The following is a 13,292-nucleotide window of genomic DNA, read 5'->3' as shown; positions in this document are numbered from 1 at the left end:
TTCTGGCTCTCTGGTAGGGCTAGTATTTGGGATGCAGGGCCTTTTTCAGGCCTGAAATTGTTTAAAAGAAAATAATACCTATAGATTCAGGGAACAGATAGGTGGCTGTCAGAGGTGGGCAGCGGGGGGTGGAGAGGTGACATAGGTGAAGAGGGTCAAAAGGTACAAATTCTCAGTTACAAAATAAATAAGTTCTGGGAATGTGATGTACAGCATATTTACATAGCACATAATTATGTACTGCATATTTGGAAGTTGCTAAGAGAGGAGATTTTAAAAGTTCTCATCATATATGAAAAAATTATAACTGTGTGCTGATGGATGTTAACTAAATTTATTGTGGTGATTATTTTGCAATATATAAAAATATCAAGTCATTTGCACACCTGCAATTAATATAATGTTATATGTCAATTACACCTTAATAAAAAAATAGTACTCTATTAACTCGAAATGAGGGGATGATTGCTCCTGCTGTCCCCTGAGAATGCCACCTCGGGGGTGGAGGATGGTGGGCAGTTAAGGGGGTGGTGGGCTGGCCTCTGGCTACAAGGAAGGCCAGGAGAGTGAAGGCACATGGTCAGATCCACTGGACACTGAGAACCATGTGGGTGAGGAGTGCTCTGGAGGCTGTCAGGTGGGTCAGGAAGGGGACCAAGGGCACCCAGGCTGTCTCCATGTGCTCTGAAGTGTGAGCAATTTGCTTATTTGTTAACAGGATCACCATTTAAGGGGGGATCTGTTCTTAGGAGACCAAGGGTAATTATATCAGTGAGAGCACATCCCTGGTATATGACCCCGAGCTCCCCTTCCTGTGCCCATTCTAGACATCACTAATCGATTATGGCATTCTTCACAGTAGGGTCCAGCTCCCACTCACATGTCCTGTACGACTATGTACTGATGTGGGATGAGCCCATCCACGCCGTTGTGACGACCTTCCCACCAGTCCTCCGAGGCACGGTGGTACAATAGCAGCGAGGCCCCCTTCTTGAAGGACAGCTCACGTGGGGACCGCCCCACGTAGTCAAACTTGGCGATGGCCTCAATCTGTTCCACTTCTGGAGGGAGAGGAAGAAGAAGAGCATCCATAAGGTCAGCAGAAGGACAGCCTGGGGGCCTTGCTCAGATGGCCCTGGCTTCTATGGGGCAGCACAGACAGCAAGCCCAGTGTAAACAGTGTGGGCTGGGGTGAGGGCCCCAGGGTTCTAGGCTCAGATCCACTCTCCCATGCTGTGACCCAGGCAGGCCATCTAACTTCTCAAAATGGAAAGAGGGGGCTCACATACATGTCCTTATTTTCCACTGCTCTTTTTGTTCTCTATCTTTAAAACACTTAACAACATTATAAGAAATTTATTTTCCTTCTACCCCTTAAAACAAATTCTGTTTCCATTTTTCCATGAACCGTTTCCCTCTTTGTCCACTTACAATACTTTTAGTGATTTTTATTTTGGGGGAAGTTAAACAGGAGGTGTATGTGGACTGCTATCTATGCAAAATGTTATACACATACACATTTTTAAGGGTTCCCAGAACTCTTTAAGGCAAGCATGTCAAACTCTTGGTCCGCGGCCTGCATGCCTTGTTTATTTGGCCCATGTTAGCCTTCTGAGCTTGACACGCTTGCTTTAAGGTTTCCTCAAAGCTCATCATTTTACACTGAACAGCATCCCCCAAAACCCATATGTGGAAGCCCTAACCCCCAATGTGATGTTTTTGGAGATGGGGCCTTTGGGAGGTAACTGAGGTTAAATAAGATCAAAAGGGTGGGGCCCTAATCGCATAGAACTGGTGTCCCTCTAAGAAGAGGAAGAGGCTTCAGAGATTTCTCTCTCTCCACATGCAGCTGTCTACCAGCCAGGAAGAGAGACTTCCCCAGAAGCCAATCCTGATGGCATCTTGACCTTGAACTTCTACAGCCTCCAGAATGCTGAGGGAATAATCTATGTTGGTTAAGCTACCTGGTCTGTGGTATTCTGTTATGGCAGCCGGAGCTGACTAACCCATTCATCCATGGACTTAATGTGGAGGGAAGGAGAATTCTTACTGGGGCCATAGCTCCAGCACATCTCTTTGCACATACATATTTACCGATCAAACATTTACTCTTCTCTGGACAGTGACAGGCTGGGACTGGGTTAAACAATGAGAATATGGCTCTTGTGCTTGAAGCACTCCTACTACCCAGCTCTGTCACCTGTTGTCTGGAGCTCAGGGAAGTTACTTAACCTCCGTACCCCTCAGCTGCCTTACCTGTAAGGGTTGTTAGGAGGATTAAAAGGTAATGCATGAAAGACAACATAGCACAGACATACATTAGGTATTCAGTTGATAATGGCTCTCATGATTATGATTATTATTACTAATGGATTTAGCCTATGGGGTAGGTCTAAATAAGAAATCTAAGCTGCCAAGAGTTTGAGTTACAACCATACAGCTGATGATGTCTGGGGAGGAGACTGTATAGGGAGCAGGAAAGTTATGCCTATGACTGATTTAACCTATACTATAGTTTATACCCTAAGAAATGTCCACACTTGGTAGAAAACTGTGTATAGGTATTAATGTATTTATATTTTAAAACAAGCACAAAAATGTTTAATATTATTCAAATAATATGTGTAGGTATATTAATCCTAATAGAACAAGAGTAACAAAAGTGACCCTTGCTTTCTCTAGCCTGCAGATACTTTCCCTATGCTTAGCATCCATGGGTCTCCATATCTGCTCCATTCCTGGTAGATTATCTGTATCTGTCCTTCCAGCCATCTACCTGTCCTTCATGGAAGAAAGGCCAGAACACCTGGTTTTGCTGCTTTTTAGCTGTGTGACCTTTGGCAACTTATTTCTCCTTTCTAAGCCTCAGTTTCCTCATCTGTAGAATGGGAATGAATAATAATAGTACCTATACCTTCTAGGGTTGTTATGAGGATTAAATGAGCTACCATACATGAAGTGCTTGCAATAGTGTGCGCATATGGTAAACTCATATGAGAGTTAGTTGTTGTCACTAGAGCTGATGTACTTTCAGGGGCTAAGGCAGTATGGAAAGTCAAAGAGCAGAGGGAGCAAACCGCTTTGTTCATCCCCCCACTGATCCCCGCCATACACGTGTACTCGGGCTCTCTGTAAGCAGCTGGCCCCGGATGACTGTTGGTGATCCCATGAGACACAGAAGTCTTTGGAAGCACACAATCCTCAGTGCCTGGGGCAGCCTTCTGTGGGGAGCGGGTGTTGGACAGTTAAGTCAGCTTTTCCCAGCTGGCTCCCTGACAAATGTCTTTAAATGCCTTCCTAACACAACTGATGCAGAATGACAGCACAGCTAAATGGGTCAAATATCTCGGATCCTGACTCAGAGTCACCTTCTCGGAAAATTGGGGAGATCTCCATCCTCCTCTGCCTCTTTGACTCTTCTCTGAGCCAACCACATGCTAGCACTGCCTGCAGCCCAGCTACAGAGAGCAGAAAGGCCAGAGGGTCTAAGGCAGGAGCTGAACCCGGCTGGCGGTGCTCTGGGCGTTCACCCCAGGGTGTCCTCTGAGCCAGCTGATTCAGCTGATAAAGAAGCTGGCCTGAGCAGAGGTTAGCTCCTGCTAGGAGCAGCACACAGGAGCCCCTTGGGTAGCTGGGGTAGTCTGGTGCTGGGGGGTGGGGGTGGGGAAGCGGGGGGGTGGGGGTTGGAAGGGGGGGGAGGAATGGAAAATGAAAGAGAAAGAAAAGAAGAAAATGGGAGGAGCCGAGCTGAGCCCCAGCTGACCGTGAACACGTGTACAGATGTCATTATGTAAGTGTGTGTGGTGGGAACAGTACTAGCAGCTACCAGTTATTAAGAAAGCCATTATTTGGGTCTATAATACCGAAATAAAGTATGTTATTCTCCCTTGCACCATTCTCCCACACACCCCTCACCAAACGTAGTGAATTCTCTCATCTTCCCCAGTTAGGAAATAGAACCACCTTGCTCACTGGCTCAGGCCAAAGCCTTGCAGTTGCTCTTCAGAGTCCCACATCTCACCCATCAGCAGCCCCTTGCAGCTATCCCCTGAGTCTGACCAGTCTCACCACCTCCCCTGCCACTGTTGTCCCTCTACCTGCCTTCCTGGCTTTCATTCTTGCATGGGGAGCCGTTTCTCCCCACAGCAGCCAGACCTGGAGAGTATTATGCAAAGTGAAACAAGCCAGCCAGGGAAAGACAAGTACCATATTATTTCACTTATATATGGAATCTAATGAACAAAGTAAACTAACAAACAAAATGGAGACAGATTCCTGGATACAGAGAACAGCTGTCAGAGGGGAGAGGGTTGGGGACTAGGTGAAAAAGGTGATGGGATTAAGCAAAGGAAAAAAAGAAAGACTCATGGACATAGGCAACCGTATGGTGATTGCCAGGGTGAAGAGGGGAGGGGCGAGTTAGAAGAAGGAAAAGGGGATAAATGGTGTTGGAAGGAGAATAGACTTGGGGTGGTAAACACACAATACCTGAAACCTGTATAATTTTATTAAACCTGTATAATTTTATTAATCAATGTCAGCCCAATGAATTCAATTAAAAATCATAAATTAGATCATGAAACTCTCTTGTTCTTTGTGCTCGGAACAAAACCCAAATGTCCCACAATAGAAACACAAGGTCAGAAACGCTAAATAGTGATTGATAAAAAAGCAAGATTGATAAAAAAGCAAAACTCTCTCAGGGAGGCAGGAGGGCTGTGCTATGACTCTCACAGGCACTCTGCACTTGTTTTTGCATGGGTCTCTGTTGGAGACCGGGTGTAAGCTGACATGGTCCTTGCACCTGAAGGGGCTAGCAAGGCTGGAACCCTTACCCACAGTTTTCCCAGACTTGTTTGGATGGCAGTTATCAGTAGAATGAGAGCAACCTTTGTAGAATGAGAACAGCCTTTCATGGCTTACCAAGAAGTCTGTAACTATTTACTGAGAGTTGCTGTACCGAGAATTTGTCCTTCTGCTCTATCTCTCCCTTAGAGATTAAGAAGAACAAAGAATACATTCCTCTTGACAGACGTCCTATTCAGTGTCTTGTGTATAAAAAGCATTGTGTGGTTAATAAACTTACTGCAGTTCCTCGATTGAGCTGTAGTCCTCCCGATCCCGCTCTCCCGTCTTTCTTTCTTTTCTCAATTCCCACCTCCCTACCTCAGCCCGGTTCAACCAGTCAGGCTGGCCCTGACAGGTCTCTTCCTCCATTAACAAAAAGTTAAAATTACATTTACAACTGTATTGGCATAAAGATAAATGTAGTCCAGGCTGGACCATATTCATATTTTTCTTCTTACTTTAAAAGAAATTAGAACATTTTCAAGTGTTGTGGGCCCAGGACACTGTGCCTACTGTGCCTGCTGTGCCTAATGGACGTGTGGCCCTGGGCCTGTATTATCCACGTTGCTTATCTGCACAGTCCAGGCTCCCGCAAGACTAACCTGACTCTCTTCTCCTTGTCTAGAATGGTGGAAGGGCCCGGTGAGCCGTCAGAAGCCAGGCTGGCCTTTCCCTCCCTCCCTCCACTTCCCTGGGCCGGCCCTGTTAGGCTTTGTATTCAGGCACCCACCGCTCTGGGGGTGCAGTTGCAGTCTGGCATTATCACTCTGCATTGTGGGGAGCTGCTCCCAACCTGTCAGGTGATGAGACTGCAGGTCCCAGCGATCCATGTCTCGTTCATCGATAGGCCCCAAGTCCCAGCACAGCTGGGCACAGAACAGATGCCTGGTTGGGGAGGAACCGAGGGACAAAGCATGCTTCCTACTTAGGAAACTCTTGTCACTTAGGATTTGCACTTGGATCAACAAGGACACAGACAGGGACGAGGCAGCCAGCTAGGAATGTGATCCATGGAACGCACAAGCCTCCGAGGTCTTTCCGAGTCCCCATCTATTCTGGGGACGACGTGCTGACTTGCGAAGCGGGAGGGGTTCTGTGGCCGGCCCAGCGTTGAGCAGTCCTGGGCCAGCACGAGAGGCCCCCAGTGGGTTCCTTGGTCCCAGATTTCCCTCCACTCACCTTCATCACTGGTGTGAGGTTCAGTGCCATTGTCATGGTCAACTTCATCAATGGTCCCTGGCTCACTGTGTGGGCTATCACTGCAAAGAAACATGGAAAGGGGACTCGTTGGGGGGCTTTGTACCCTCATGCTGCCCTTAGCCTCCCTCGGGCACCAGCCCAGTCCACCTCTGGGCCTTGACCAGATCAGGCCCAGGCCCACTGGGTCCCTTCTTTTCCATCTGACCACCCATGGACCTTCCTTCCTAAGAGAAAACCACTTCAGCCTCCTGGTCGGGAAGCTTCCCTGTATAATCTTCCCCAGATGACGCAGCCCTGGAATTGGTTGGGCTGTTTTCTTGGTAAAGGTTGTCAATACCAAGGTGTTCTGTAAGATCCAGAGGGCAGTGGCAAAACCCTGACTTTTCTCCTTAGAAGAACCACAGGGTAGAAAGGACTTTTGGAAGTATTGGGAGTCATTCATTTAGCCCTGCTCCCTGTCTTATGCGAGAAGTGACACACCCAGCAAGGTGGGGTGACGCTCACAAGCAGGGGTCCTCAGTGCTGCCTTAGATGCTGTGTGCAAAAGCCCAGACCAGCCCAGGTGGTGTGAGCAGGCCAGCACCCATGATGGACAGGCTGACAGAGGGAATCCAGGCCGGTCAAATTTAGTCCTTAACGCACTGGCATAATTTCACCAGCTGCTTCCCTCTCACAAGATTAAGCCAAGGTTCATTCACACAGCTGGTCAGTCAGTTTTTTGTTTTTTTTTACTGAGTCATTGATTGAGTCCTAATATATGCCTGACACTGTGCTAGGTACAAGGGATGCATTGATGGGTCAGATGGACACAGACCCACCCTCATGGGCCAGGAAATAAAACTGCAAGTGGAAATGCTTTATGTAGGAACAAATGAACAGAGACAAAAACAGCAGAGGGGACCTATATAGGGTGGCCAGGGAAGGCTTCTCAGAGTAGGTGACATTTGCAATACCATTTAAAGGAATATAGATTTTATTAGGAAAAACTCTCTGTTGCCTCCTGGATAAGGCCCAGACTCTGCACAAGGCTTAAGACCTCTCCTAACTCAGCCCCTGCTGTCCCACAGAGGGTCCTCCCTCACCACCTCCTGGTCACGGGAAACACTGTGGAAACAGAGCTGCTTTCCATGTTATGGAATGTTCCATGTTTAGACCATTCTTTGCCTGCTCCTCACCTGGCTGCCTGTAGGTCTGTAGGTCTCAGTTAAGTCCCTGTCTCCTTCAAGAGGCATTTTCTGAACTCCCTATATTGGCTCAGGGGACCCTACTTCTGGAACTGCCTATTCCCTCCTCCACCAGAGCTGCCTGCATCAGGGGTTAATCCTGTTCAGGGCACATTCCTCCCCATCCTCCACCCCGCTTCCCAGGGCCTGAGCCAGGACATATGTTCAGTAACCATTTGTTGAATCAGTGAATGTTGTCCACTGTGATGAGATCCTCAGCCGGGGATTTGAAAATGTCTCCAAAATTACCATGTAATTGACAGTTTTCCTTTCTCATGGGATGCGAATGAGATTAAGAAAAGTGTGGTGATTGCATATTGTTCTTTGATAAGCACAGTACGATCTTTTTAAGGACCCTTCCCAGAACACTAATTATATATATATATATTGCAACAAGAACAGAGAACTGGTAATGGTACAAAAACTTGAAAAGCTTCTCTGTCCAAAAAGTCTGCTTGCTGGTTCTTCAATGTATCTGTAACAGACTGGTTCTTCAATGTATCTGTAACAGAACAGGGACAGACTTGCTCCTGGGGCCTCGCAGGAGATTAGAGAGCTGCGATTAGATAATACCAGGGCCCGTCTTTCTGTGCAGGGAAGTGTAATGGGGAAATGGGCCAGAACAGCTCCCTTCTTTGAAGCAGTTGCCCAAATATGCCTTCAGAACTAAAGCCATTCAAGAATCCAGGAATGCTTTGACAATCAAAAGACAAATTCCTGCAGGCACCTGGCTCAGAGCAGTGCAGGCAATGCTAAATATATAGCTGTGTATTGTCCTGGGTTGGGGATAAAGAAAGAGTGCCAACCCTTTGACTGGTCTCTGTCAGCCAGTGTTCTGAATCTCCTGTCTTTTCCACATAAAAAAAAAATTTCCTGTCTTACCACATTTAAGGTCTCAGCCTGGGGAAGGTAGTCGGCCCTGATTTTGATAAGATTCTGACATATTTCTCCCCTGACCCAGTGTAAGTGCCCAACTAGCAACTCTTGACCTGGTGTGGAGCTCTCAAAGACTGGATTCACTTTGCTGGAAAAGAGACCTCCTGGTGGATGGGGACAATGGCAGGGAGTGTCATTCTCTCAGTTCGTGAGTTTGAGGTGGAGATTATCCCCTTCCCTGCTGCCTGAGATGGACTTACAACTCACCTGGCCAAGGACAGCATTGGATCTGCTAACCAATGTGATTAGTTCACCAGCCTCAAGCCCCAGCAAGGAGACACCATTCTTGGGCTTGTGTTGGAACATTTGGGAAGGAGGAGCTCTTTTTCCACTGGGGATGCTGAGAGAATGGGCTCTAAATCTGGAGTTACCGATGCCTTCTTGAAACCACCAGGAAAAAGGCTGCCTGAGAATGAGGCCAACATGGAAGAAAGAGGAGCCACAGGCTGAGGATGGCAGGACCGAGTCCTGATGATAACAGTTGAACCCCTGGATCTAGCTATACCTGACGCCATGATCCAGACTTTTTAAGTAAACCAATAAATCCCATTTAGTTTAAACCACTTTGAGCTCTACTCCTGTCCCTTATAAATCAATAGAGTCTGGACTGATGCATCTATCTCATGTCAGGCTGCTGTGAAGCTCAAATGAGAGTACAGACTATAAAGCAGTAAGAAAATTAAAGGGTTTCTTACTGTTCCCGTTCAACAGTAACAACATGATAATAACAGTATTAAGAGGAATGGGATAATAATATGAAGAGGAATGGAATCTTACCAATATTCTTCCCCTCCAGCCATGCATTTTTCATACACGGGTCCTTCTAGCTCCCGGGGGCTGGGAAAGATGGCTTCATGATGGATGATGATGGTTTTGATGACTTCGTTGACGTGGGCCTGGCAGGACACAGGGTCCTGCCCATCAGGAATGTGCATGAGGGTGGGCCCGAAGCAGATGGCCAGGTTGTAGGGATCCATCATGTTCTCGTCACTGTACTGCGAGAGGCTGTAAGAGAGGAGGCACCCACAGGTCACCTGGGAAAGGCGAAGCCTCCCCCTGCGATTTCTTTCTCTTGAAGGCTCCACTCAAATCTGGGAAGGTTCCATGTTCTAAGAACAGCTGTACCTGCAAAGGTCTCAGGACCCCCTGAGTAAAAAAGGGGCGTGCCCTCCTCACCCCCCACCCCCAGCTGGACAACTCACTGGTTGAGGAAAGCGAAGAGATATCTCATGACCACGATGACCACGCGGGGAAGGGTGATGAGGATTTGTTGGATCTGGTGCACCCTCTCAGCTGGGCTCTCCAGTTCTGCAACATAAAGGGGCTTTCAGGTTGTCCGTCATCCTCAGAGAGCCAAGCAGTCAACATTTGCGAGTCCCACCTCCTAGATCAGTTCAGGGGAGCCCGTTCTACTCAGTTCTGGGGACTGAAATGTGACCCTGGCCTGGCCAATCAAAGCATCATATTCTCCTGGCCCCAGGGTAGGTCTAGGGAGGGCTACACGACCTAATCAGAACCAATAGCAGTTGATCCTTGGGGCTTTGGACTGGAGAAACCTAGAGAGAGGCACTCTCTTGAAACTGGATCGAGGGAAGCGTGAAGCAGCTGAGGGACCCCAGGGAAGAAGACCCTGCCTGAAAGTGAAGACAGCATGGAGACAAGGGGACAGATTCCTGCTGATGCCAAGTGAAATGTGCATCCAGCGGTGCCTAACTTTCAGGAACGTGAGCCAAGACATTCCCTTTAATGGATTAAGCCAGTATAAGTTGAGTTTCTGTCGCCTGTAACCCACGAGTCCTGATGAATACAGGTAGCCCATGTTTCATTAAACTCTTTATAAACACCAGCTACAACATAAGGCGGCACATAGTAGGTATTCAGGAAACGTGTTGAATAAATAACCGTCTCTCAAACTATATATTGGCCAAAGAGCCTGGCAGGTGCTTGGGATCTCGTCTCTGACCTCTGTTTTCAGGTCAATCCTAGGAGACAGACACTGGTATTTTTATCAGTCAGGCCAGGGATGGGAGCAGCAAATTGGGCTTGATAAGGAGAGAAAAGTGCTTTGCGGACTTTGCCTTGTGGAAAGGGAAAGCTGGCATTCAGGAGAGTGAGCTGCTGAAGCTCTGATGTTCATCTGCAGGGCTGATACACAAATCCATGTCAGTTTCTTTTTCAGAAAACACTTTTTTTTTCTCATATAGCTCCTCCCTCCAGCCTCCACATCTGTCAACATGCTTCTTCTAAAACATTACTTCTGTTTCTCCTCTGCATCCAAGGCTCTTTATGATGGGGCTTCAACCAACCTTGCATGACCCATCTCCTAGTCACTGCCCCTTCACAAAGTACCTGAGGATGATTTAGAGCTACGCTTCTCAAATAAGTAGTGTACCTCTAGGGGAATTTACAAAGATATGAGGCATTCTTTGAGGTTGTCAGAGACTGGAGGGTGCTACCGGCATTTGGGATTCAGGGGCAAGGTGCTAAGTGTCCTGAGTGTAGGTAACACGCAAGGTACTGCTCTACCCTCACTGCCAACAGTTCCCCATTGAGAAACTCTGTGCCAGGCCACTTCATCCACCTTCTCCCTCTCACAAAGGACCTGGCTGTCCCTGGGGCTTTGCACACACTGTTGATCTCTCTTCCCTGTCGGGCACACTGCAGACTACCAAGGTCTGGCTCCAGGGAGCCTCGCCGAAGCCTTCCCACAAAGTTAAGGCCCTTGTACCTTTACTGATCCGCTGCTGCTCCACCTCCTCAGCTTCTAGTCATTGTGCCCTGGTATCACCTCCACTATTATTTATTAATTTTTTTCTTTAAAATATTTATTTAAAAAGGAGACTTGACCTCACTCTATAAGTGAGAAACCAGGATCACTTACCACAATTAGAAGGTAACATAAAAATAGATATAATGTAAGCAAAGCAATATTACTAAGTTATATGTAGACATGGTTCTCTACAAAAGTTCCTGAGACTAAATTCTGTCTCTCTGTGTAGAAGGGAGATTGACCCATGAGGTCTTCTCCTTGATGTGAATAATCACAGGGTTTGGGAAGAAACTAAGAAGTGACATTCTTTCTCACTGTGTGATTCCGGGTGTGATTCAACTTATCCAATGCCAGGAGCTTGTTCCAGAGGTCAACGACCTTGTCTGCTGAGGGCCTTGCTCGGGAACTGGAAACACTGGCTGAGCAAGGGACACAGGGCTCAGGCAAGGTGGGACCTTTGTGGCCTGGAATATCCGAGAGCTGAATTGGAGCTTGAAGTGGGTCTGGAAAGATGAGGAGCAAGTAGTGTGGAGGGCAGGGGGCGGGGGAGAGGGTCCTTTACACAAGGCAGCTGTCACCACCTCCTGAGACACATGCTTGGCTGCAAATCTCTCTCAGAGTACTGTGAGAAGCATCCCCAGTGGGCTAATTTTCTATCGATCATATTAAAGAGTTTATTCCAAAATACTAAAATTCCCATATTCTAATATTAAAAGTTTTAAAAAAAATATTCCCAAAAAGTTGCCTTGGACATTGGCATCTTGCAGTGAAGGCGCCTTTACTTCAAGCTCCTGGACAGGACTCCTCACTTCATCCACAGACAATCAGTCAAGGAGGACTCTGATGGCTAGCGAGTCAGAGGAAGATGCTAGTCCACTTACTTTCAGCACTTCCCTTGTTCGACATATTGCTGACCTGAACTCCCAAACCCTCCATGGCTCCCCATTTCCCAAAGGGAAAATCTCTGGAATCCTTGCAAGGCATTCAAGGTCTTCCCTCTCTTGCTCCATTGCACCCTTCCAGCCTCTTGCACTATGCATATCACTCTCAGCTAAGATCTGGATACTAAGTCTTCCTCTCTTCTCTTCTGAGCTCCTTCCATACCCAGGGGTGTACCATGCCCACGAACTCTTGCATTATAATCCACCTTGTTATTTCTACAACTAGGTTTTAAGCTCTATGAGGACAAGAGCCATACTGCTTCTTTCACAGTGTCCCCCCTGTGTGCCTAGCACAGTGATGAGCCCATAGTGCAATCTCAATAAAGATTTCTCAAGAAAATGATCATCCCACCTGGGAAATACTTACTAATAGTAGATATCAAATCTTGAAACCTTTCCTTAGGAAAGAGTGGGTTTTCCAGTCCTCGGAAATACAGTTTTAAAACACCGGCGACGGAATTGATATCTCGTTCATTTTGATCATCCACAAGGGGGTCTTCACCTGTGAGGAAACAGGGGTGACGATAAGGAGGCGGGGACCAGGCAGATGGCAGAAGAGAGGACCCAGGCCAGCCTGAACTGGAGCAGGCAGATGGGACCTCCTCAACACAGCACGTTTAGAGTTCCCCCTGCAACTGATTCTGTAAATGTTCAAACCTAGAGGAATGTTGTAAAATTGAAATGATGACCACCCACCACCCTTCACTTACACTCACTTTGCCACATCGACGTTCTCTCCACTGGGGCTGCACAGTTTACACTCCTACTAGCAACCCAGGAGAATGCTTCTTTTTCCCCCAGCCCTGCCCATGGAAAGGTGTCAGCCTTCTGAGTTTTTGCCAATTGGACAGGGCAAATAATCTCTCAGGAGAGCAGCACTTTCCAGTTTAATCAGGGGCTGCTGAGCTAGTTCACACCAGGAACTGCTGAGCTAGGATGGCTTCTGTGGGGGAGGTGAGAGGAAGCAGGGAGCAGGCCGCCACCTCTGGAAGGGGCTGCCAGAGGTCTGCACAATGGTGTCTGGCCCGCCTCCCAGGACAGCCCAGGGCACTCTAGGACTGGCAAGCCATGAGGAGCAGAACTGGAAACTCGTCCTTGGCTCTCTTTTCCCTGCCTCCGTAGGAAGAGGATGCGTGTCACTGCAGGGCCTCTGCGAGCCCCAACGTGCTGTAGTGCAATTCAGAGAACGCCCCCCTTCCTTCCTGGACTGCGGCTGTGGCATCTAGAGCACGAGCCAGAGCCGCCTCCCTCCTGCCCTCTTGGCTGAGCACCCCTGTGCAGTGCCCAACCTGCATGACCGAATGTGGCAGCCAGGACACTGCTGCTCCTTCCACAGGTCGAGCTCTCAGATGTCCCCACGGGAAGAGAGAGAAT

At 47.9% G+C, this 13,292-nt stretch overlaps 1 protein-coding gene across 1 annotated transcript in view; it reads right to left on the bottom strand.

Annotated features, from left to right (window-relative positions):
* SRGAP3 (SLIT-ROBO Rho GTPase activating protein 3) overlaps positions 1 to 13,292 on the bottom strand; it is a 224,737-nt gene that overhangs the window by 13,071 nt on the left and 198,374 nt on the right. The window contains exons 15-19 of the mRNA XM_006083900.3: positions 12,286 to 12,420; positions 9,410 to 9,515; positions 8,985 to 9,212; positions 6,028 to 6,107; positions 881 to 1,061 (exon numbers count right to left, since the gene is read on the bottom strand). Coding sequence (XP_006083962.1) covers positions 881 to 1,061; positions 6,028 to 6,107; positions 8,985 to 9,212; positions 9,410 to 9,515; positions 12,286 to 12,420 — 730 coding nt within the window. The remainder of the gene's footprint in view (positions 1 to 880; positions 1,062 to 6,027; positions 6,108 to 8,984; positions 9,213 to 9,409; positions 9,516 to 12,285; positions 12,421 to 13,292) is intronic.

The sequence above is a fragment of the Myotis lucifugus genome, unplaced genomic scaffold (genome assembly GCF_000147115.1).
Source record: "Myotis lucifugus unplaced genomic scaffold, Myoluc2.0 scaffold_8, whole genome shotgun sequence".
Classification (NCBI taxonomy): domain Eukaryota; kingdom Metazoa; phylum Chordata; class Mammalia; order Chiroptera; family Vespertilionidae; genus Myotis; species Myotis lucifugus.
The sequence above is the reverse complement of the archived record's forward strand: the minus strand, read 5'-3'. Positions and strand labels throughout refer to the sequence as shown.